Source organism: Cynocephalus volans, chromosome 1 (assembly GCF_027409185.1).
Source record: "Cynocephalus volans isolate mCynVol1 chromosome 1, mCynVol1.pri, whole genome shotgun sequence".
Classification (NCBI taxonomy): domain Eukaryota; kingdom Metazoa; phylum Chordata; class Mammalia; order Dermoptera; family Cynocephalidae; genus Cynocephalus; species Cynocephalus volans.
This window is the reverse complement of record NC_084460.1, coordinates 230,627,083-230,650,147: the sequence shown is the minus strand read 5'-3', so window position 1 is coordinate 230,650,147 and position 23,065 is coordinate 230,627,083. Positions and strand designations below refer to the sequence as shown.

Genomic DNA, 23,065 nt, shown 5'->3' with positions numbered 1-23,065 from the left:
TCATAAGGGACAGAGATGAACTCTCAGGAACGCAGCATTTCCACTAAATCAGCAATATCATTTCTGGGCTGTGCCACATCAAAGGACAGCATTCTTACAAAGAATCCAAAGTCATCACTCAAGAAATGCCCTCTGTATTGTCAATCAAGGCTTAACGTTAAACAAATACAGGGAAGGAAGAAAGGAAGGGAGTGGGGCAGAGGGTGGGGGGAGAGAAATATAAAGGGAAAGGGAATGAAAATTAAAGGAAAGGAAAGGAGGAAGGAAGGGAGATTTGATAGAAAAGTAAAACAGAACGAAGACCTAGATTACGTGGGAAGCAAAGAACTAAACAGCCAAAGGAAGGAAGAAAAAATGAGTAAACCGAAGTTCATCTCCTGAGAGGTTGGTTTAACAGAGAAGGTCAAGTGTTTCCATATGAAATGCTGACTTTAGCAGAGCTAGACACACCCAGGAACAGGAGGAGGGGGCAGGGAGAGAGATTTAAAGAGAGAAGCAGAGGCTTAATACTATTCTCATATTTTTTCAGAATAAAAACTCCTTGAGGAGATCATGCATTTTACCAAGAAAAATTAAAAGGTCACCTCCTTCTGGATATATAATAAAGAACTATATTTTATTTTAAATTATCCTTTTATGAAAGATGTTGCATATTTAAACATTTAGTTTCCCAGACAATCAGCAATTAAATATATGAAAACACTTTACTTGTATGCAATTATAGAAATCTTCATGGCTTAATGATAATAAAACCTTCTCACCCAGCATTGGTGATTCCTTTATTTCCCTTTTTACATTATATTATATGCTGAGGTTTAAAATATTTGGTTGTTAAATACTTTTATTATTGTTTTATTATGGGGTAGAAGAATATCTCTTTTTTTGTTCTTTTCATTGCTTTAGCAGTAAATATCCTCAACACCTTTTTTCAGTGCATAGAACATTTGACTGCTCATTCATCCATTGTAATAAAAGAAAACCCAAATGTGAAGGAGACAGGAATAATCAGAGAGAAAAGATAGCATCTATGAAGTTTGCCTGAGGAAGTCTAATCTATTCCAGGTTTAAAAGCACAGAAATGAGTCTGAATGAAAGCTTTGTATATTTCGGAGGACACTTTCTAAACAGTGTGCTCTGTAAAAGCTCAAGTTGACTCCCGCTAGCTCAGTTAACAGTCATCAACCTTAGCAGAGTGATCACGAGGTCAGTGGGTTGGCCTTTTTCAGGCCGGCTATTTTGGCTTTTGGGTCCCTAGCCATAGCATATACCTTAACTATCTCTATCTTAGAAATCTTTGTCTGTCTTCTAAAAAGGGACCAGAGAGAGAGAAAGGGAAGACTGTCTATCTCGTTGATGGTTAGAGAAAGATGACATACAGGGATTGACTGGGGCTGGATCAATGCAGTTCAAATTTGATGACTTGAGCAAGTGTTGAGGCCTACGGGAAATGGGAGTGTAAACACCTGGCAGCAGCACCTTGCTTGTGAAGAAGACATGCAAGGATGAAGTAATTGCCGACGTGTATTCACGATGTGCCAGGGGCTGGGTGAGGGCCTTCGATATATTTCTCATTTAATTCTTACAACAACTCATTGAGAGGGGTACTATTATCTCTCCATTTGTACAGAAGATTTACAGAAATTTTGAGAGGGTGCTTTAGCTGTCTATCACTGCATAACCAATTACCCAAAAATGTAAAACAGTAAGTATTTGTTACCTCATTATTTCTGTAGATCAGGAATTTGAGAGTGGCTTAGCTGGATGGTTCTGGCTCAGAGTTGCAATCTAGTGAAGTTGCAATCAAGATGTCACCTGAAAGCTTGACTGGGGCTGGAGGATCTCCTTCCAAGCTCACTCACGTGGCTTTTAGCTCAAGGCCAGAGTTACCTACAGGCTTCAGTTCCGCACAAGTGGACCTCTTAGGGTCACATGGCAGCCGCCTTCCCTTAGAATGAAGAATGCAAGAGAGGAACTAAGCATGAAGCCACAGTGCCTTTTACGACCCAGCCTCAGAAGTGGCAGACATACCATCACTCCTGCTGTCCGGTATTGGTCACCCAGGCCAACCCTGATACCATATGGGAGGGAACTACAGAGGGCATAAATAAGAGGAGGTGGAGATCACTGGGAACCATCTCAGAGGCTGGCTGCCAATGAAGTTGAGGAACAGCATTGCTCAGAGTTCCATAGAGTCGAGATTCACACTCAGGCAATGTAATTCTAGAGTGGGCACTCTTAAACACCATATTATTCTGTTAGCTTGCAATTAAGTGTAAAATCAACTTGGTCATATTAGCATAATTGTTACAACTTCTCATTTACATAGCAATATTATAATTTTATGACTGCTAACCCTTGTATGCTAAGTATTCTGAAGAAAAGAGCTTATTGCTATTGCCTCCATTCCTATATAAAGCTGCACACAGGCAACAACTTCCAGACCAGGACTGTCATACCATGCTTTTGAATGGTCTTACTTAGTAACATAGTATGCTATAAATTGGATGCCCACCCCCCATCCTCACTGAATCTTAAATCCCCACTGTGACTCTTAAGAGGGTGAGAAATCCTAATAAGGTAATTGAAAGGTGGGGCCTTGAAGAGGTGATTAGATTGTAGGACCATGCTTTAGTGAATGGAATAAAAATGGTGGTCAGTGGTGTGGTTCTGAGGGCTTTAAAAGAAGAGCACATGAGAGGCTGGTCTCTTTCTGTTCCATCATCTTTCAATGTGAGGCCCCTGAGTCACTGTTGCCACCACCAAGACCCTCATCAGATGTGTTCCCTGGGCTTTGGACTTCCCAGCCTCAGAAACTGTAAGCAATAAATTTCATTTTCTTATGAATTACCCACTTCCAGGTATTTTGTGATAAGCAACAGAAACAGACTAATACATAGTAGTAATAGTAGGTCCAGGTTTACTTACTTGCACTAAATTACACTTGCCTTGTTCCTGATGTGAGTTACATTATTTCATTTGATCTTCATAGAACAACCCATGTGAGAGAGATGTATTAATATCTTGTCTTTTTGCACTTGAAGAAACTGAGGCATAGAAAGTTGAGAGGCTTGCAACTAAGTACCAGATCTTGGGAATCCAAATATTTTGACTTGTAGCCTTCTCTGAACCTGCTGGTGCCCATAAATAGCTGATTTAAAGAAATGCCTTGGTGGGAGTTTTTCTGAGTTAATGTTTAATTATTGCTCTATGGCTGGATGCAAATCCTCTCATTGTATAAATCAATATCTTGTAAATATTTTTACTTCTAGTCTTTGCAGCTCCATTACAACCTCCAAGAGAGGGTGTGTCTTTCAATTTGAGAGTAACCTGAAACCACAAAATTAGAACTTATGAGTTAGCTGTTTTACCGTTTACCAAGTGTTGTACTTTCGTTTATATATTGTATGCCAAAATTATAACTTCCTAGGAAGCTTTTTAAAACTTAGATATAAACCATTTGCATTCTTTAACTATACACATGTATGTGCATATTTCTTCATTATTTGGTTTACTGAGAAAGCAAGTAGACTCAAGAACTTAGGTCACATAATTCAGTATTTAAGGCCCAAAAAGAAGAGGCTGTTGAAGGCAGAACCAAAGCTAGCAGAGATTTTGTTCTTGTCATTCTGGGAGCCATGGTGGCTTGGGATGTGTAACTGAGGAAGAGGGAGCGTGAGGGGTGAGTCTCGAGCAGGTACTATCACTTACCCCTTCCCTGACTTAACACTGGGTTCCCCCAAACTGAGCCAGGTGGTTTCTATATCCCTGATGCCGTCTCTGTGGGCCCTCTCCTTGTTTACTTCAGGTTTAAAGGCCACCCTGCTCAAATTCAGGTCCACGAGTTCCATGGATGACTCTTATTTTTCTTTTCTATTTCTTTATGCTTTTATTCTAGGTAGGAAACTTTTAACATAAGACTTAAAACCTCTTCAGGGCTAAGGTCCTACTGTGGCCAGAGGCAGTATTTGTCAATTTGACAACATTTATTGAATGTTTACTGCATGTCAGGTGTTGTTGCAGGTTGGTGGGGGGAGGGAGGAGTATAACCTGGAGCAGTACAGACGGGGAACCTGCTCCCTGGACCTTAACAATGCCTGGGGCAGGCAGGTTATAGGTAAGTGCATGAGTAATTTCTTTTTTTTTTTTTTTGTCTTTTTCGTGACGGGTACATAGCCAGTGAGTGCACTGGCCATTCCTATATAGGATCCGAACCCGCGGCGGGAGCGTTGCTGCGCTCCCAGCGCCGCACTCTCGCAAGTGTGCCACGGGGTCGGCCCGCATGAGTAATTTCATATGGTAATAAACACTAAGAAAAAAATAAAGTGGAATAGAGAGGACTGAGGGGCACAGAAATGAGTTTCTTATTCCAAGTGTGATTCTGACCCATTGGAGGGTTTAAGCATGTGTGTGGTTTGATCTTATTTACACTTTGAAAATATGTCTCTTACTCCTGTGTGGATAATAGTTGGGGGTGGAGGGTGGTTTGTTCATGTGAGAGATGATGACAACTTGGACAAGGGAGTTAGCATTGGAGATAGAAATAAGTAGAAAACCAAACCAAACAAAACAAAAACCCTACAACCATATGTGGGATGTATTTTGGAGGTAAGACATCATGTACAAGACTGCAAAGAGGAAGGGAAGGAGAGGGCATCTGCCTGGATAGCTAAAGTGGAGATTTGCTATTGCGCCCATGGCTTTTTCCTTCCCACAAAAGCTAATCTGTAGAGGTTCCACTGGCCTAACTCCCTCATCCTACTGGATCGGCCTTTCTTTTTCCAAGGCTGGGTTCAGGAGGACCTTCTACCTCATATTCACCCAGCACAGACTTGTTAACAGAAGGCAATTTTCCAGTTGGTAAATAGTTATTGAGCACTTTGCTGGTCCCTAGGAATATAAAGAGGATAAATATAGCCCTTATTCTCAAAAAATTTACAAATTAAAGGAAACATAAACATTAACTATAATCAAAAGAGCGAAGTGCCCTTCTAGTCAATGATCGATGGGCTATGGCAGCACTAACAAGCAAATGATAAGTGCTGCCCAGGGAAGTCTGTATGGAAACCAACCAAGCATAAAGGGTTAATAATTAATGAGCCTGAATATAGTCCTTCCAATCCTCCCAGTCATGCAGTTCACTTGCATATTCAGTTCTCATCAATTTACAGCCCCCTGATTGTGTAGACTGATTGTACCAGATAAAATCGTTTTGGTTGCAAGTAACAGAATACCTGACCAAAGGTTGTGTAAGCTATTGCGTTGTATTATTATGTTATTATTAGCATCTATGTAATTGCCAATTGCAGAAGTAAGGCAGTTCTTGAGCCTGTTAATGCAGTGGCCACCAACATCTTCAAGGAGGTCTTTCCATCCCTCAGCTCTGCCATGCTCAGACTGTTGATGTGTGCTCCCAAGCCTGTCCTCTCACGGTTGAGCATGGCTGCCCAGCACAGCATGTGCCCACACAGCTCTCTCATGGAGCAGGAGAGGATGCTGCTCCTCATTCATAGTCTGTTGTAGCAGAGAGGAAAACCATTTCTAGAAGTCCCCTGCTCTGAGACAGACTTTACCCTCTGGTCTTATTGGCCAGATTTATGTCACTTGCCCATAACTAAATGAATGACTGGCAAAGGACACGAATAGACATTATTGGACTAGACTAAACTAGACTCACTTTTCTGGGGCTGAAGAGGAACTTCCTTCCTTAGCACATGGAAGGGGAAGGGTAAACACCGAAGCGAATTGGGAATTCTGAAAGACAGAAATGGAGATCCTATGTTGGCATATCATATGTTTAGTTCTTGCTCTCCTTTTATTACATGAGAAGATTTAATTTTCCAACAAAAGAGGACAACTCTGATTTCCAAAGAATCCAATGCTGTAATTCTCCCTTCCCTTCTTCTCACTTTCTTTTGTAACCACCTGGGTTTATTGCAAAGCGGTGTGCTTTGACGCTGCCTTTTTGATCGCAAGGACATTTTAGCCCCAGCGTTTACTTTCTGTTGGCATCCAGAGTGATCAAGAGTAGGGAAGAATTGAATTTGCACCATTTAAGATACAAATCTGAGGCAACAGAGCAGGTCAGAAACATGGGAGGGGAAATAATATCAATTTTCTCATAAAAAGTAAATGTAAACTATCATATTTTATCCGATTTGTAATGAGAAAAAGTGGCAGAAACAATCAACATAAAATAAAAAGGACAGAGTTTTTTTAAAAATTGGTAAAAATTTGATCTGTAAAAGTTAACCCAGGAAAGTAGGGCTTGAAATAATTAATGGCTGTAAAAACATGGGACTTTGGTTCAGTTACCGGCTGTGCCTGTCTGTGCCTCAGTCTCCTTATATGTAAAATGGGAATGAGAATAAGAGGAATAAATGAGTCAATAAAAGTATATGATGCCTAGAACATCCCAGCATACTGAAAGAACTCTATAAGAATGTATTATTCTTCCTCGTGTTTTTAACTTTTTATTCCTTAGTAGCCCCAGAGGCAGGTAGTGTAATAACATTTGCCCCACACTCCTGAAAGTTTTGCCTGGCAAATACTAGGAAAGGGGAAATTTCTGTGGCAGTCTTGTTTTCCAATGATTGCTTTTCCTTGTATCCTGGATGGCAACTGTTTGTAACAAAGAGTAGCCTTGTAAATTATGCTTGTAAATCTTTCTGGAAAGTTCTTCAATCAGTCAGTATTTGAGTTTTCGCCTGCCCTAAATGCATTTGCCAGATATCACTTGATGCACCTAGGATTTTTCTCTTGTTGAGAAAGTAAATCTGCTGATTGCGATTGTTTTCTGATGCCTCTAGTATATTGTAACTAGAGAAACATCACTCTTGCCTTCTTTCTGTAAACTGCTGACTTTACTATGGATGGTACGGATAACGTTAGGCATGCACTTTAGCAAATGATTATATTGTACTTATCCTCAATGTTTTCTCAATCTAATGGTCTCATGCTGTCTTATTAGGATCATTTGAAATTATGAACATAGTGAGACTAGATTGGCTATGGTTTTACTGTAGTTAAATTCTTAATTTCTGCACCACTGGTAGGTGCTCCAGAAGAGAGAATCTTTTTTATTCATCTTTGCATCCTGATTGCCTAGCACATGCTTGCAACAAAACAATAATACAAAGTATAACATATCTGTAGGACTTCCTAAATTCTAAGTCCTGAGCCCAGCGTATGACATATATTATCTCATTTAATTATTACAAATTCCTATGGGCTAAATAACACTATTATTCTCATTTTATAGATTTAAAAACTGAGGATTTAAAAGAATGTCTTAGGGCTGCTATAACAAAATACCACAGACTGGGTAATTTATAAACAACAGAAATTTATTTTCTCATAGTTCTAGAGGCTGGTAAGCCCAAGATCATGGCTCCAGCATTCAGTGGCTGGTGAGGGCCTTCTTGCTGTGTCTTCACATGGAAGAAGGTGAAGGAACCAAAAGGCATAACATAGTTACCTCCAGCCCTTTTATAAGGCACTAATCCATTCATGAGGTGACAATCAATTCCCAAAAGTCTCCACCTCTGAATACCACCACAACAAGGATTAAGTTTCAACACATGAATTTTGGGGGATATTCAGACCATAGCATTCTACCCCCTGGCCTCCCAAATTCATGTTCCTCTCACATGCAAAATACACTCATTCCATTTCAATATCCCAAAAAATCTTAACTCATTCTAGCATCAGCTCAAAAGTCTGAAGTCCAGCGTTTCATCTAAATATCATCTAAAACAGGTATGGATGAAACTTAAGGTATAATTCATCCTGAGTCAAATTCTCCTTCATCTGTGAACCTGTGAAATCAAACGAGTTATGTGCTTCTAAAATACGATGGTGGGACAGACATAATGTAGACATTCACATTCCAAAAGGGAGAAATAGGAGAGAAGAAAGGGGTAATAGTTCCCAAGTGAATCCAAAATCCAGCAAAGCAAATAGTGTTAAATCTTGAGGCCTGAGGATAATCTCCTTTGACTCCACGTCCTGCCTTCCAGATGCACTGGAGAAGGGGCTGGATCCCAAAGTGAGTCCAGGGCACTACATCCCCATGGCTCTGCTGGGCTCTGCCATGCTGCAACTCCCATGGGTTGAAGTCTTCTGGCTGTGGCTCTCCTAGGTTGATGTTGCATGCTGGTAGCTCTACAGTTCTAGGTTTCCAGGGATGGCCCTGCCCCCATGGTACCACTAAGCATTTCCCTATGAGGGCACCTTGCAGTGACCCTGCTCTTGTGCTAGCTCTCCACCTGCCCCATGGCTTTCCAAGGCATCCTTTGAAATCTAGGTGGAGGTAGCCATGCCATCAAAGCTCATGCACTCTGTGTACCTGCAGAGTTAGCACCACATGGATACTGCCAAGGTTTATGGCCTGTGCCTTACAAACCAGTGGCCCAAGGCACACATGGGCCCACTTGAGCCACACGTGGGGCAACCAGGGAACACTGCACCAGAATGCAAGGAGCAGAGACTTGAGGCAGCACATGAGGTGGCTCATGAGGCAGCACAGGGCAGTGAATGCTGAAGCTCCATGGGCACCCAAGGCCCTTCTTTTGATATAGTTTCATCCTCTGGGCCTAGGTACTCTGGGTCTGTGATGGGAGGAGAAGTGCCAGTAATCTCTGACATCCTTTCAGGGTCATTCTTCCATTGTCTTGGTGAATAGCATATGGATTCCTTCTCTCATTAATAATCTCCTTATCAAATGGTCACTTGGCCAAACCCTTGGTATTCTCTCAAAACATGCCTTTTTAGCCTTTACAACCTGGCCAAACTGAGACTTTTCCAAACCTTAAAGTTCTGCTTCCCTTTTGATTGCAAATTCTGTCTGTAATTTATTTCTTTCTTCTCACAGTTTACTATAAGCTGTCAGAAAATACACATAATACCCTGAACTTTGCTTAGGAATTTCTTTCACCAAATAGCCTAGATCATAGCTCTTAAATTCTGCCTTCCTCAAAGCCCTCGGGCATGGACACAATTCAACCAAGCTCTTTGTCACTTTGTAACACAGATGGCCTTTCCTCCAGTGTCCAATAAGATGTTCCTTATTCCCATTTAAGACCTCATCAGAATGGCCTTTGCCCTCTATATTTTTATCAGCATTATGATCACAACCACTTAATTTCTAAGACAACTGAAGCTCTTTCCATATTCACCTCTTCTTTTGAGTCCTTACCAGAATTGCCCTTAGTGCACTGTTCATAGCAATCTAAGCTTTTTCTAGCATGCACTTCAAAATGGGTCCAGCCGTTAGCCATTACTCAGTTTCAAAGCTGCCTCCAACATTTTCAGGTATTTGTTATAACACCTTACTTCTCTGGTACCAATTTCTGTCCATTTGTGCTACTATAACGAAATATCTGAGCCTGGATAATTTATAAAGAGCAGAAATCTATTTCTCACAGTACTTGAGGGCTGGGAAGTCCAAGATCAAGTCAGGTTCAGTGTCTGATGAGAGCCTGCTCCGTCCATTTTTTCTCCTCAAGGCAGCATCTTCCCATGGCAGAAGGGGGAAGAGCAAAAAGACCTAAACCTCCAATCCTTTTACATGGCCCTAATCCACTCACGAGGACAGAGCCCTTGTAACTGAATCACTTCCCCAAAAGGCCCCACCTCTTAATAACACCAAAATGGGGATTAAGTTTCTACATGAATTTTGGAGGGCATGTGATAATTCAAAACCGAGCAAAGTTTCAGTAATTTTCCCAAAGCTCCAAGGCAAGAAATAGGCCTCGGCTCAAATCCAGGCTCACTGATTTCAAAGCCACCAGCTACTCAACCCCTTTATTGGTATCTTGAACGATGGAAGTGGGTAGTAGCCTGCGTGTGCTGCTGGATAACACAGATACAGGATATGAGGAACTTTCCATTAATTTCTTCTTCTGCCTTCTTGAGTTTTCTTCCTCTGTCCCTGTGTCAAGGCTGCTATTTTGCTACGACAAATTCTGAAGTAACACTCATTTTATTCCTTTATATCCATTATAGATATAAGTGTCAATATGGAACTTTAACCGATTACCATATGAACACAGGAATGCTATAACTAGATGTCTCTTTTGCCTGTTTTTGACAACTTTATGGGCTTATGAGCTGTAAAGGGCACTTTTTTTAGATATATTTAATTAGCGATTTATTTACCAAAGCAGCTTATCTTTGTGAAGTAGAAAGATTATATATCAGAGTTTAATACAGACAAGAAAATGTATTGTGAATGCATATAGAAGTATTCAAAATATCCAGTAATACTTGGCCAAAGCAAGAATATTCCATGGAACTACACTTCTTTCTTATTTGAATCTTATAATTATGGAATTACTTTTATTCAGAAATAATTTTGATCCTACAGCAAGAATTTATTAAGATACTATACTCCTTTGTAAGAATTTATTATTAGGTTGAGCCACTTTAAATGCTGCTATTCTACCTTTTGGTGGATAAAAGTGGTATTTTCATGTACAGTCAAGCTAGGAATCTATAATTAACAATAATTTACTGCATATTATCAAATGGCAAGAAGAGAGATCAAATCATCACAAAGAAATGATTAAGTTTTGTAATGATAACTATGCTAATTACCCTGATTTGATCATCACACATTGTATATATGTATTGATATATAACTCTACCCCACAAATGTGTATAATCAATACATTTCAATAAAAAATAAAAATAAATAAAAATGGTATTTTCATATGGTTCAACCTAATAGTTGCTTTAGACAAAGAATTAAAGTAAAATGTTGCTAACATTTCTTTTTTAATTAAAGATTTGAATCTAAGAGTTGCTGTATAAGCTGATGGGTAACACATGATTAACTGCTTTACTTGGCTAGCACGATGCTTTGAACTGATAAGTTAAAGGAATGACATGTCCCAGGCCACACCACGAAAACACACGAGCAGCCAAAGACCTTCATCTGTTGCTGCAGCAGTGCCCTGTCAGCAGTTCCCTGTCAGACAAGGATGAAGAAACGTGAGCATGTCCTATAAGAGTGACAGAATAGGTTGTAAACTTGGCAGCGAACTTTGAACTTGCTAAAGGTCAAAACCAGAACTTGGCTCTCCCTTCTCCCAAAACTCACTTGCCTCTAGATGTTTCAAAACTGTCTTCCAATGTGCTCTGCTTATCAAATGGAAGCAAAAAATCAGGAACATTTGTTCTCCACTTGCTCCAATTTAGCCATGCTGCTCTGGGACTGGGAGCTGCTATGTGGAAACCGGGTTGCAAGGTTATTGGAAAGCAGCTGAGTGGGCCCAGCACAAGCCAAGAGAGGCGTGGCCTTGCAAAGATGTCCTGGATTATGGCAGGAGTGTGGCATCAACGTCACATCAGCAGATGGATCCAATTCACAGGGGCCATCATGAGCAGCAGGGAGCTGAAACGTGGTAGAGATGATGGGTTTAGAAAAACTGTGAGCTGAGGACAGGACGAAGCCAGCGTCTTCTGAGGAGAGAGGAGAGGTAAACGCTTGCTCAGTGAGGAAGCCACCATCAACGTGCAGAGCAGCCCGCTGGGCGCAGGCGATGGCAAGGGGATCGTGCCTGGACTGTTTTAACATTCCAGATGTGTGTTACCCCCCCATACTGGGAAATACCTTTAAGTAAGATAACATTTAAATGAGACAACACTGTACATGAGCTATTACAAATATGCAGTTAATTCTCTTACAAAATCAAGAGTCAGTGATGGATGTTCTGTGTTGATATGTCTGTTTTATTATGTATGAGGGTGCTTCAGAAAGTTCATGGAAAAATAGAATATGTATGGGTGTATGTGTATATACATGTAGTTCTATCTAGACATCTATATAAGCAGACAGTAAATATCAGGACTATGAATGTCTATAACCATTTATATCTCGAATTATACTAATTCGAGGATGTGTTTCATGTTTGCTTTAGACTAATAGCTCTTGATAGTAGGGTATATCTCCTCAATAGTATTTTTCAAATAATACTTGCTTTATCACTATGTAATGTATGAAAGTATGATTGAGTGGATACAAACAATTGAGGGATTTAGTGAATAAATCCAAGTTTGTGGTTATTGTTCCCAGTACAAGTTTCAAATAATATTTTCTGTAGTGCAAGGCTTTAATTCTTGTTTGAAGGTTGTCAAGTCTAAGGACTGATTTTACACAGTCGGTATATTTCTGCTAACAAACATGGATGTCCTACTCACTTTCAGGATTGAAATGCAGGACTGATTTGAAAATGAAAAACAGGTTCTTAAAACTTCTGTAACCTAAACAAACTAGGTTTAAACAAAGTTAATAAAGTAATAAAGTAAAATGTAGCAATTTTATCTATTGAAACAGAAGAACTGAAGAAATAAAATCTTAAGAACATCTTTTGAAGGAACATTTCCCATAAAAAAATTACCTTGCTATAGGCTGTTAAAAAGAAGGTGCTGCAGGCTGCCCGGTCTCCAACAGAGTAATAACTGCAGTTATAGGAAGGTCACATTGTGGCTGTGTGATTGTTTGTGCAGATGTGGAGAAAGTAGAGGATTTAGAAAAAGACTTTAAGCTCGTTGTCATCAGTGGATGGACTCTGGGATTGCGGAAGAGAAATCATGTTGGCTTGATTGTGCTAGTAGGATGATATCCTATGTCAGTCAATGAGAATCATGTGTGTTCGTGCACAAACAAAATAAGGCCCAGTCTCCAAAGATTACATGGCCTAGCTGAGTTTACCACAGAGACAGGCATGGAAAGATAGTTATCAACATGTCAGTGAATGACAAGACCCAAATGAATAGTGTGGGCGCAAAAGCCAGAGGGGGCAGAATTGGTGTCTTCATGAAAGAGGTGACAGCTGAAGAAGGACTTGCAGACATCACAGAGAAGTGGCTTAGGATGAGAAGCAGAGGCAGAAAAGCCTAGAAGCTCCTGGGTTCGGCAGGCAGCTCAGTGTGACTAGATGAGACGGCTCTTGCCAGGAGACAGTAGACATGAGCCTGGGAAGCGTGTCTCCTGTCATTGCAGAGGGCCATGAATGCCAGTCTGAGGAGTTTGAATCTTCCCATAGGCAATGGGGAAATGCTGTAAGTTTCTGAGGAAGAGATCGCCAGGATAAAAGTGGCATTTTAGAAAAATCATTCCAGTGATGGTGCAGAGGAGGAATTGGAATGGGAGAACCCGATGGCAGGAATACCTAGAAGAAAAGATTTCCCAGGAAGAACAGGGTCAATTAGGTAGGGGTGGTGGGAATCAAGAGGCCGACATAAAAATGATTCTCAGACTTTGAATTTGGGTCACCAGTAGCAGAAGATAGACCTACACAAATTCTACCAAGTTCAAGGAAAAGCAGTGAGAGAAACCAAGATCCCTGAACTGGGCGTTCAGCATGTCCTAAAAGTCTCTGAGGAGCAAGAGGGGTTAGATGGACCTCAAGGCCTCAGAAAAGGGAGATCTAGCCTGAGCTGTCCACTGCTGCAGTCACTGGCCACATGTAGCTATTGACTTGAAACATGCCCACTCAAATTGAGATAAGCTGGTGGTGTAAACTACTTGCCAGACTTTAAAGAGTTAGTATTTAAAAAAAGAGTGTGGAAGATCTCATTAATATCATTAAATATTGATTACATTTTGAAATGATAATATTTTGGGTATATTGAACTTAATAAAATATGCCAAGAAAATTAATTTTAGCTTAATTTTTTTTTCAAATATGGCTACTAAAAAATGTACTCACATTATATTTTTATTGGACATTGCTGACATAGACCTTCACAGTGAAACTCGCTAATATAGCACTAATACTGCACAGTGAAACACACACATTCACACAGGCTTTATAGTTAAGTGCTTTTTTTTTTTTTTTACTTCATCCATCCAGTCTGAAATCTCTCGAAATGTGTCTTGCATTTTGTGAACATATTTCCGCATTTTGGGAGCAGGGTATATTGTAGAGATCCGTTTGTTTATTTTATCCAAAACTTAGGTTATTCCATCTTACTGAACATTTGGCTCTTTTTTTCAACCAGCAGATGATGCTGCAGCTGACAGTCGCAGAACTTATACTCTAAATGATTACTTAAAAAATACTCTTAGAACGAAGCTCTACTCCTTGCGGTGGGTTTCAGGTAAGGAAATTTTTTTTAGGGGGGGCACATTTTTATACTTACATTCGTTCTAGTTAGGGTTGGGTTGTGGGGCACTCTTATGGCAATGAGAAGATATAATTCTTGTTTTTTGAGAACTCTATGGAGGGTACTTTTTTCTACTTAAGTGTGCGAAAGGAGAGAAGACAGGAAAAAACCTAAATATTTCTCTGATATGAACTATAAAATTTTAAATGTGAATTGAAACCTTGACAGTAATGATGGAAAAATGAAAGAATGCTAGTGTAATATTCATCATTCATGTTTTCCAACTTAGAAGTGCTTATTTAGCAGTTTGTGAACTTAAATCTTAAATTTTACTACATAATTTTTAGCTTATGAAGATGTTTAATAGCATCTTGAAATATTGATCTGGCTGTTTTTTCTCTTTAGATTATGAATATCTCTACAAACAAGAAAATAATCTCTTGCTATTCAATGCTGAATATGGAAACAGCTCCATTTTCTTGGAGAACAGTACATTTGTATGTTTAATCGCATAATTAATTCACACATGAAATTCTGGGGAGTTTTTTCATTACCTTTCAAGTCATAAGTACTGTCATTTCTTATCCTGTTGGACTCTCTGCAGCATATGGCACAGTGGATCTTTCTCTCCTTCTTGAAACGCTCCCTGCCTTGGCTACTTTTTAGTCTTCTTTGACGATTCCTCCTCCTCTGCCCAATTTTTAATGTAAGTGCTCCACAGGGCTCTGACTTCCTGTGGGGGCCTCTCCTCCTTTTGCATGTTCTCCTTAGGGGAATTTCATGCACTTCCACAGTATCAGCACTCTCCTTTCTGGCCTTGATTCTTATAGGCAAACACTAACTTCCTCTCAAGATCCAAACTTCAATTTCCAATAACTTGCGGGCTCCTGCACGTGGATGGCCTCCAGGCATTTTAAACTCCATATACCAAGCTAAACTAGTGATCTCCCCTTCATTGTCCTAGCAAACTAAATACATCTAATTTCTCTTCCCCAGTTTCCAGTCTTGGTAAATAGTCACTTAATTCTCCTCCAACTCTTTTAAGCTGGAAACCTCAGAATCATCCTTGATTCCTGTCACCTGAGCCAACCCTATCCATGCCTGCTCTGCATGTCAAGTGTCTCACAGATTTCCATCTCTACTTGATAGTTCTGTTTAATCTCATGGTAGTGAGTGCTCTAACTTACTTTCCTACTCCTTTCTGTAGACCATATCACTGCATTGCCCAAATCCAGGCTGTTACAAGCCCTGTCCTCTTCCCTCTCAGTTCAGCCCCTGAATCACCAATGTGCTTTTGTTAAAAAATAGACATGATCCTATCACTTCCACATACAAAAGATAGGTCGTAGTTCCACGTCGTAGACTTAGGTCCTAGCTCTTTCTCTAATTTGATGTCCCCTCCCCTTCCACCATGTCTGACACACACTGTGCTGTGTTCAGGTCACACCTAACCCTTAAACCTTCTCTAACCATGCATGCCCTTTCCCACACCTGGGTTTTTGCTCATGCTGTTTCCCTTGTTGAGAAAGTTCTCTCTCTGTTCCTGATCCCCACCCTTACAGCCATTGATCTGTCCGTCCCTGGCTCTCTAACACTGATCAAAGCACAACTGGCTGCGATCATTTGTGGGGTGAATGTGCCATCCTTCCCAGACTGGGCGCTCCCAAGTCATGAGCCACATGTCTAGAACAGTACTCTGTATGCAGTAAGTGCCCAATGATAGCAGTTAAATTGCATCGTTGACTTTTTTCTTTTTTCTTCTCGATGGACAGGAGGAGTTTGGACATACTATAAATGATTATTCAGTATCTCCTGATGGACAGTTTCTTCTCCTAGAATACAACTATGTAAAGGTAAAAGAAATACTTCCTTACTGTGGCACTTAAAGAATCCTAGAGTATGTTATTTCATAACTGATTTCATGTGTATGGATATTTAAAATTGACATCTAAGTAATATAATAAGCACTAAAAACTCATTAGTTCAGAATCAAAAAGTCATTCTCATTCATAAAAGACAAGTCCAACAAATTTTTTAAAAGAAATTCATTTTCAGTGCTTTCAAATACTAAAAAGCATAATTAATATTATTATATCACAGATACTAATAATGTAAATTAATAAAAATTTATAATAGGCATTTATCATCTAATTTAAAAGTAAATTTACATGTCTGACTTGTACATCTGGAGATATAATCCCTTATTTCCTTTGCCTCACCTTTACATTTAGTAAGACTTTCAATAAGCATTATTATTTCAATAAGCATTAACTCTTTTCAGAGTTAAATTCTTCTTCCAGAAGAGACTCTGCAGAATGACCCAGACCATTTTCCCACCTTCAGGTCCTGCCATGTACAAACTCTTCTAAGGAGGGGACGCTGAATACCAGTCACAAAGGTCCTACAAGGGGCACTCATCTTCCCCCAGTCACCCAGCCTAGCACCGAATTCTCACACATTCAGGAAAAGTTACAGTTATCATACATCCTCTTCGTCTTTAAGATGGATGCAAATCACCGATAACTTTTTTTTTTTTTTTGTTATTAAATATATTTTGTATTTAAATGGATTTGGATAAGTTGCAAACATATTATTTCAACATAGAGTGAAAGGCCAACACTGGAATGACTATCAATGTCAACATTTTAACTAAGTTTTTGATTGTCAAAAGAACTCAGTTTTTTTGGTTAAAATACAATCACTTAAACTTCATTATTGCTTTCTTCCATTTTATTTATGTTATTTTCCAGGGAAATCACCGATAACTTTAACTGAGGCTTTTTGGTTATTCATGGATTTGACAGCAGTTGTCAAGTATAGGAAGTTTGGAGACATGTAGGAAAGATTTAAAACCTATGTAGACATTTTGTTGGTTGAAAACAAAATACAAAGCTGGGGATTACACCATGACTTTTTTTCTCGGATAAATAATATAGAGTGGCCTTACCGTACACACCAACACTGCTGTGTTCAGGCCAAGAGAACTAGTCCCTATCCATTTACCATCTCAGGATGGTGACTCTCAGTCATAGCATTTACCCTGGATCCACTGGGTTGGGCTCCATTTCCTGGACATGTAGGCTTTTTGATTATACTAAACACCAGTGACACAACAAATACAAATCACCAGTGGTGGTTGTCCAGCTAAGGACGACCAGTGAAATGCATACATTAGTACTCCTCAAATGGCTCTTGTTGAACTTGGCTAATAGTAAATTGAGCTGGTATTACCTTTCAAAGCTGAGCCTATCAACTATAAGCACATCAGAATCCTATGCCAACTTTAACACATCTATTCCCAATTAATAGCTTATTATTTGTTGAATTATGTGGTTTTTATTGCTATCTATAGAATGAATTCACTGAGGAACTTTAAAAAATTCCCAGTGTCCAGTTTCAGTCCCCAGATCAATAAATTGAAGGTTCAGGGGTAAAGCCAGCATCCTATTTTTTTGTTGTTGTTTTTTGGTTTTGGTTTTTTTATGTTGTGGATTATTATAATGGGCAAGCAGGGTTGAAAACCTCTGAATACTAGTTGTCCATGTTAAAAACTAACATGAGATTACGGTAACAGAAAGGTAATACCAGCTCAATTTACTGTTAGCTAGATTCAACAAGTACCATTTGATATGTACTAATGCATGCATTTCATTGGTAGTCCTTAGTTGGACAACCACCACTGGTGATTTGTATTTGTTGTGACATTGATGTTTGCTTGTGTACTTAACTGCTTTTGCTGTTTTCACTCTGTCCCCTTTGGCTTACAACCCATGTTTCAGGTAGTATCCAAGATAGTGCTTCTTTCAAAACCTAGGTTAGATTCTACCACACCTATGCTTCAATCACTTCCCACTACACTCAGAATAAAACACCAACACTAACTATGGCACTATGGAGCCTGTGTGATTGGACCCCAGTCTGCCCATCTCAGCCCATCTCCTACCACCTTCTCCTGTACTCACCATGCTTGGCCATTCCTACTCACTCAAACCTTTACCTTGGAATCACTCGGGGAGGATTTAGAAAAACTCAGATGCCTGTCATCTACCCCAAAGCAGTAACTCATCATAACTATGGGTAGTGCCCAGACACAGGTTTATTTAAGAGCTCCCAGGGGATTAAATGATCCAAAGTTGAGAACCTTTAAGTGCACAGCTCTTTCTCTTTTTCAAGCATCACCCTCATTCCCATCTAAGGGCCACAGAACTTGCTATTGCTTCCTTCTGGAACCTTCTTCCCCTAATCATCATATGGCTTTTCCATTTTGTTAATTCAGATCCAAGATCACTTTCTTGGATCACTTTACTGAATATTGCCCCCTGCCATTCTATTCCACCCATAACCCCCCAACCACTCTCTATTACATTAGACTATTTTAGTTTCTCCATAACATTTTTGAATCTTTTGTTATTTATTTATTTGCTTATTTATTACCTGCCTTATTTAGTGTCAGCTTCCGTGTGTTTTAGTCACTGCTGCTCCTCCAGTGCCTAGGACAGGGCCATATAGCAGATGCTCAGCAAATACTTATTAAATGAATACATGTTCTATTGCAAAGCACTAAATTATAAGGTTATTGCAAGTAGGGAACAATATCTTCTATTTTTTTTTTTACTTCTAAGACTATCCAGTAAAATTTTCTGTACAGCATAAATGTCTTGATAAACCAATTCTCAAGAAACATATCCAGAAGAAAGAAAAGTCTAATGTTATTACAGTTCCTTGGAGGTCCACTGTTCAGTGTTCTTTAGATCCTGCTACATGGCTTCTCCATGACTGAGACAGTACATCCAGAATAATCAAGTATTACTTCTAAGTTGTGGCTACAAATAAATGAGTGAATGAATAAATAAATCAGTGAATAAGTACATCCACTCTGGTAGGGATGTTCTCCTAGTCTCTCTGCTCATTGCCTAAGGCGTCAGAGATAATAATAATAGTTGTATCATCTATCACATGTTGACAATGTTCCAGAACCTTGCTAAGCACTTCACATGCATTCTCATGCACCTGAGATTGTTGCTGCCATTATCCCCATTTTCCTAAAAAGAACACTGAAGCTTAGAAATCAACTTGCCTGCTATTACACAGTGGAGACTTGAATCCAGATTAAAAGACTTTAAATCTTGTGTTCTTAAACATGACCTTTCTTACCTTTGCACTTCAACTTCACTTTGCTACAGTGCTCTTCTACCTATTCTCTGTGTGTCAGTTCTCTACCACTAAACTCAGCCTAAGAATCGCCTTTTCCATAATCCTCTTTCCCTCCCCAAGGCTGAATTTATGATTCCTGCCTCTCCCCATCCACTTTTGTTATATCTCTCAGTACATCCTGTTGGGATGCTTTTACTGTAGTTTACTTGTCTATTCCTGCTCAAGCAGAGAGACCCTGTGGTATTCAGTACTGTCTGCCAGACGATACCTGCCAGTGTTTATACACTAAATCGATTGATGAGTCTGTTTTCAAAGATGAAGTAAACACACCAAACTTCTTGGGTTCTCTTTTACGATACATGATGGTTCTGTCATCCTGAAATGATCTCAACTCTTCTTAATAGTTTAGCTTTTGCCATATCTTTTGGCTTTAGCATAGTATTATGCTCAAAGTTGCCCAGAAACAAGTAGGGGGTGTGTCAAAATAATCCGGGATTCAAGAAAAGAATGTACAACTTGCAAAAAGTGGGAATTTAATAAATACTTGTTGACATGAGAGCACAGGAGGGTGAGAAGTGATACGTAGTTCAGGTCAGGAACCCCAGGTTGAGTCTCAGCCCTGCTGTCATATGACTGTGTGCGCTTGGCTACCCGAGTCTGTCTCATCCTCACTGGTGCAGTTCGAATTTTATTTGTTTGGTTTATTTCTTGAACACCTACTGTGTGGCTGCACTAGACCAGATTCCATGTATCAAAAGAAGAAGCAGACACAATTTCTTACCTCTGGGAGTATGGTAGTTAGGGAAGACAGACATATAGACAAGTAATCATTTATGCATCCACATACAGACATAATTTTTAATAGACATGAATATGTGATTATATACATACTTTTTGTCTTCTGTATTTTTTTTTTTCCTCTTTTTCGCTTGGCTCCCTGAAGTCTAGTGGATATCTCTTCATATTTTATATTTTTCTCTTGTTCATATAACTCTGAAAATATATAGGGATTCTTTTTCATTATTGCTTGTTCTATGAAAATGGAGTCCTATTTTACATTCATTTCTTACTCAATTACAGCATGTGGAACTCCTTCCAAGTCATCTGATATAATTAATTTCTTTTAATTAATATACTATTTTTCAGTTAAGATTTAGGTTTACATCAAATAAGCAGAGAGTTTACATATATTCCCTCATCCTCTCTCCTTCAGTTTCCCTATTACTGATGTCTTGCATTAGTGTGGTACATTTGTTACAACTGATCAGCCAATATTGATACATTATTATTAACTCAGGTTTATAGTTTACATTAGGGTTCACTCTTTCTGGGTGTTAGCAAATGTATAATGACATGTATCCACTATTATGGCATCACCCAGACTAGTTTCGTTACCCTGAAAATCCCCTGTGCGCCACCTCTGCATCCCTTCCTTCCCCCCAGCCTCTGGCAACCACTGATCTTTTTGCTGTCCCTATAGTTTTTCCTTTTCTCAAAAGTCATATGGTTAGAATTATACAGTCTGTAACCTTTTCAGATTGGCTTATTTTACTTAGCAACATGTGTTTAAAGTTCCTCCATGTCTTTTCACGGCTTGATGGCTCATTTCTTTTTATCACTGAATAATATTCCATTGTGTGGATCTGCTACAGATTGTTTATCCATTTACCTATTGAAGGACATCTTAGTTGCTTCCAAGTTTTGGCAATTATGAAAAAAGCTGCTGTAAACATTTGTGTGTAGGTTTTTGTATGGGCATAACTTTTCAACTTACTTGGATAAATGACAAGGAGTTTACTGGTAAAGTTATTTGGGCTAGAGTTTTCCTAATGTAAAGGTTTTTACTTATGGATTCCATGTGTGTGTTAGATTTAAGACTAATAAGACTTTCTTGTCTGACTTTTGATAAAGTGTCTTTCAAGGAATTTTTCTTTTTTTACTTTTTAAAATGTATTGGCAAAAGATGTTTTTAATAGTCTCATAATCTTTTAATGTCTGTAGAGTCTGTTGTGATGGCTACTTTCTGTTTCTGATATTGATCATTTGTACTTTCTCTCCCCACTTTTCCTATGTTAGTGATTTTCCTAACTCTTTTCAAAGAACCAATTTTTGGCTTTATTGATGTTTCTCTATTGTGCTTTCTACCTGATTACTGCTCTTACCTTTATTTTTTCTTTTCTTCTAATTACTTTGGATTTAGTTTGATTTTCATTTCTAGCTTCTTGAGATGGTTGATTAAAACAATGATGATAAATATATATTTTTTTAAATTTTAGTATATATTGCCAGGTAGCTCTCAAGTATCTATAACACTTTACATTATCATCATCAGTGAATAAAAGTAAACATTTCTCCACATTACCACCAGCAATAGAGTCAAATATCTTTTAAATATTTTAAATATGCCAGTAAGATGGATGAAAAGTGAAAATTTGCTTTTTCCTAGACAGGTGATCTTAACATACTATTGCAAGCGCTAGGAATAAAGTTTGCACAAAAAATGGCACTTTGGCACACTGTGGTCCTGGGAAGTATCTTTGGAGAGGATGATACCAGAGCTAGGTTTTAGATGAAGTCCAGAGGAATTTGTACTAGATGGTCTCTAGGATGCTTTTGAATTCCAAAATTCTAGGAATCTAGGTAGGAAATTATAAGAAGTAATAAAGTTTGAGCATTATGCAGTCTTACATTACTGTATCTATCATCTGGAGCTCCCATAGCAAGTGGCCGAACTGTTAAGAATCACAGAAGCCTGAGATTTCTTGTTTTCTTTTATAGCAATGGAGGTATTCCTACACAGCTTCATATGACATTTATGACTTAAATAAAAGGTCAGTGACTTCCCCGTAAAATCTATTAGGCTTTTCTAGTATAATTTTTTTTTCTTAAAGGAAATCCCACTGTGAGTTATTCTTTTGGTGATGTTTCCTTTCTTTTCTTTTTTTCTTTTTCTTTTTTTTTTTTCAGGCAACTGATTACAGAAGAGAAAATTCCAAGCAATACACAGTGGATCACATGGTCACCAGAGGGTCATAAGTTGGTTAGTGAGTCTTCCCTCTTGTCTGGAAAATATTGGCTGAAATCTTTCATATGCAGAAGCTACTAACCCTGATACAAAGCAGAAATCTTAGGAAGCCAATACTTCACTATAAAATATTAAAAAATACTGTTATTGCCCAAGATAATATTTTACTAGCCTAACAGAATAAATACAATTCCTGAAAGTTTCTGTAGGGAATTGTTTATTCACTGGGAAAATGCTCATTAAACTCAAGTTCTAGTTATCTATTGTACTTAGATGCTTTCTGAGTCGTACCTGCTTTCTGCTAGTTCTGTGACCTTCTGTGTCACTGCAGATATATCTTCACATTGTGTAGTGCTGGGAGAATGTCAGAAGTCCGAAAGAATCTGAATGAGAAGATGAATATTTATCTGCAGTTGGGCTTCTCTCTCCCACGTGTAACTGCACTCCTGTTCTCCTTCCAAGGAGGAAATGCACAAGCTGTAGGATCCTACAGAAGTGGTCAGCCTTCTAGGTCTTCTCACACACTTTAACATCCAAATAGCGGTAGCTGTGAGTTTCTTATTTTTAACATACTAAAATGTATTTTAGAATTATTTGGGGATTATAGTCTGTATACTTGTAACAAGAATGGGAGGGAAGGAGTAAAATGACCCTTCTTGCTTGAATTGAATAACTAACTATGGTAATCATTATACTTGCACAGATAAGTGTTTTCAAAACTCCAGGATAAAACATATTATAGCATGTTATTATTGATATCAATACTTTTCTTTTTAA

The 23,065-nt window shown here is 38.9% G+C and overlaps 1 protein-coding gene across 1 annotated transcript in view; it reads left to right on the top strand.

Moving 5' to 3' along the window:
- DPP4 (dipeptidyl peptidase 4) overlaps nucleotides 1-23,065 on the top strand; it is a 78,366-nt gene that overhangs the window by 9,580 nt on the left and 45,721 nt on the right. Inside the window, exons 3-7 of the mRNA XM_063099072.1 lie at nucleotides 14,005-14,103; nucleotides 14,515-14,606; nucleotides 15,882-15,962; nucleotides 22,042-22,094; nucleotides 22,231-22,303. Of these exons, the coding sequence (XP_062955142.1) occupies nucleotides 14,005-14,103; nucleotides 14,515-14,606; nucleotides 15,882-15,962; nucleotides 22,042-22,094; nucleotides 22,231-22,303 (398 nt within the window). The remainder of the gene's footprint in view (nucleotides 1-14,004; nucleotides 14,104-14,514; nucleotides 14,607-15,881; nucleotides 15,963-22,041; nucleotides 22,095-22,230; nucleotides 22,304-23,065) is intronic.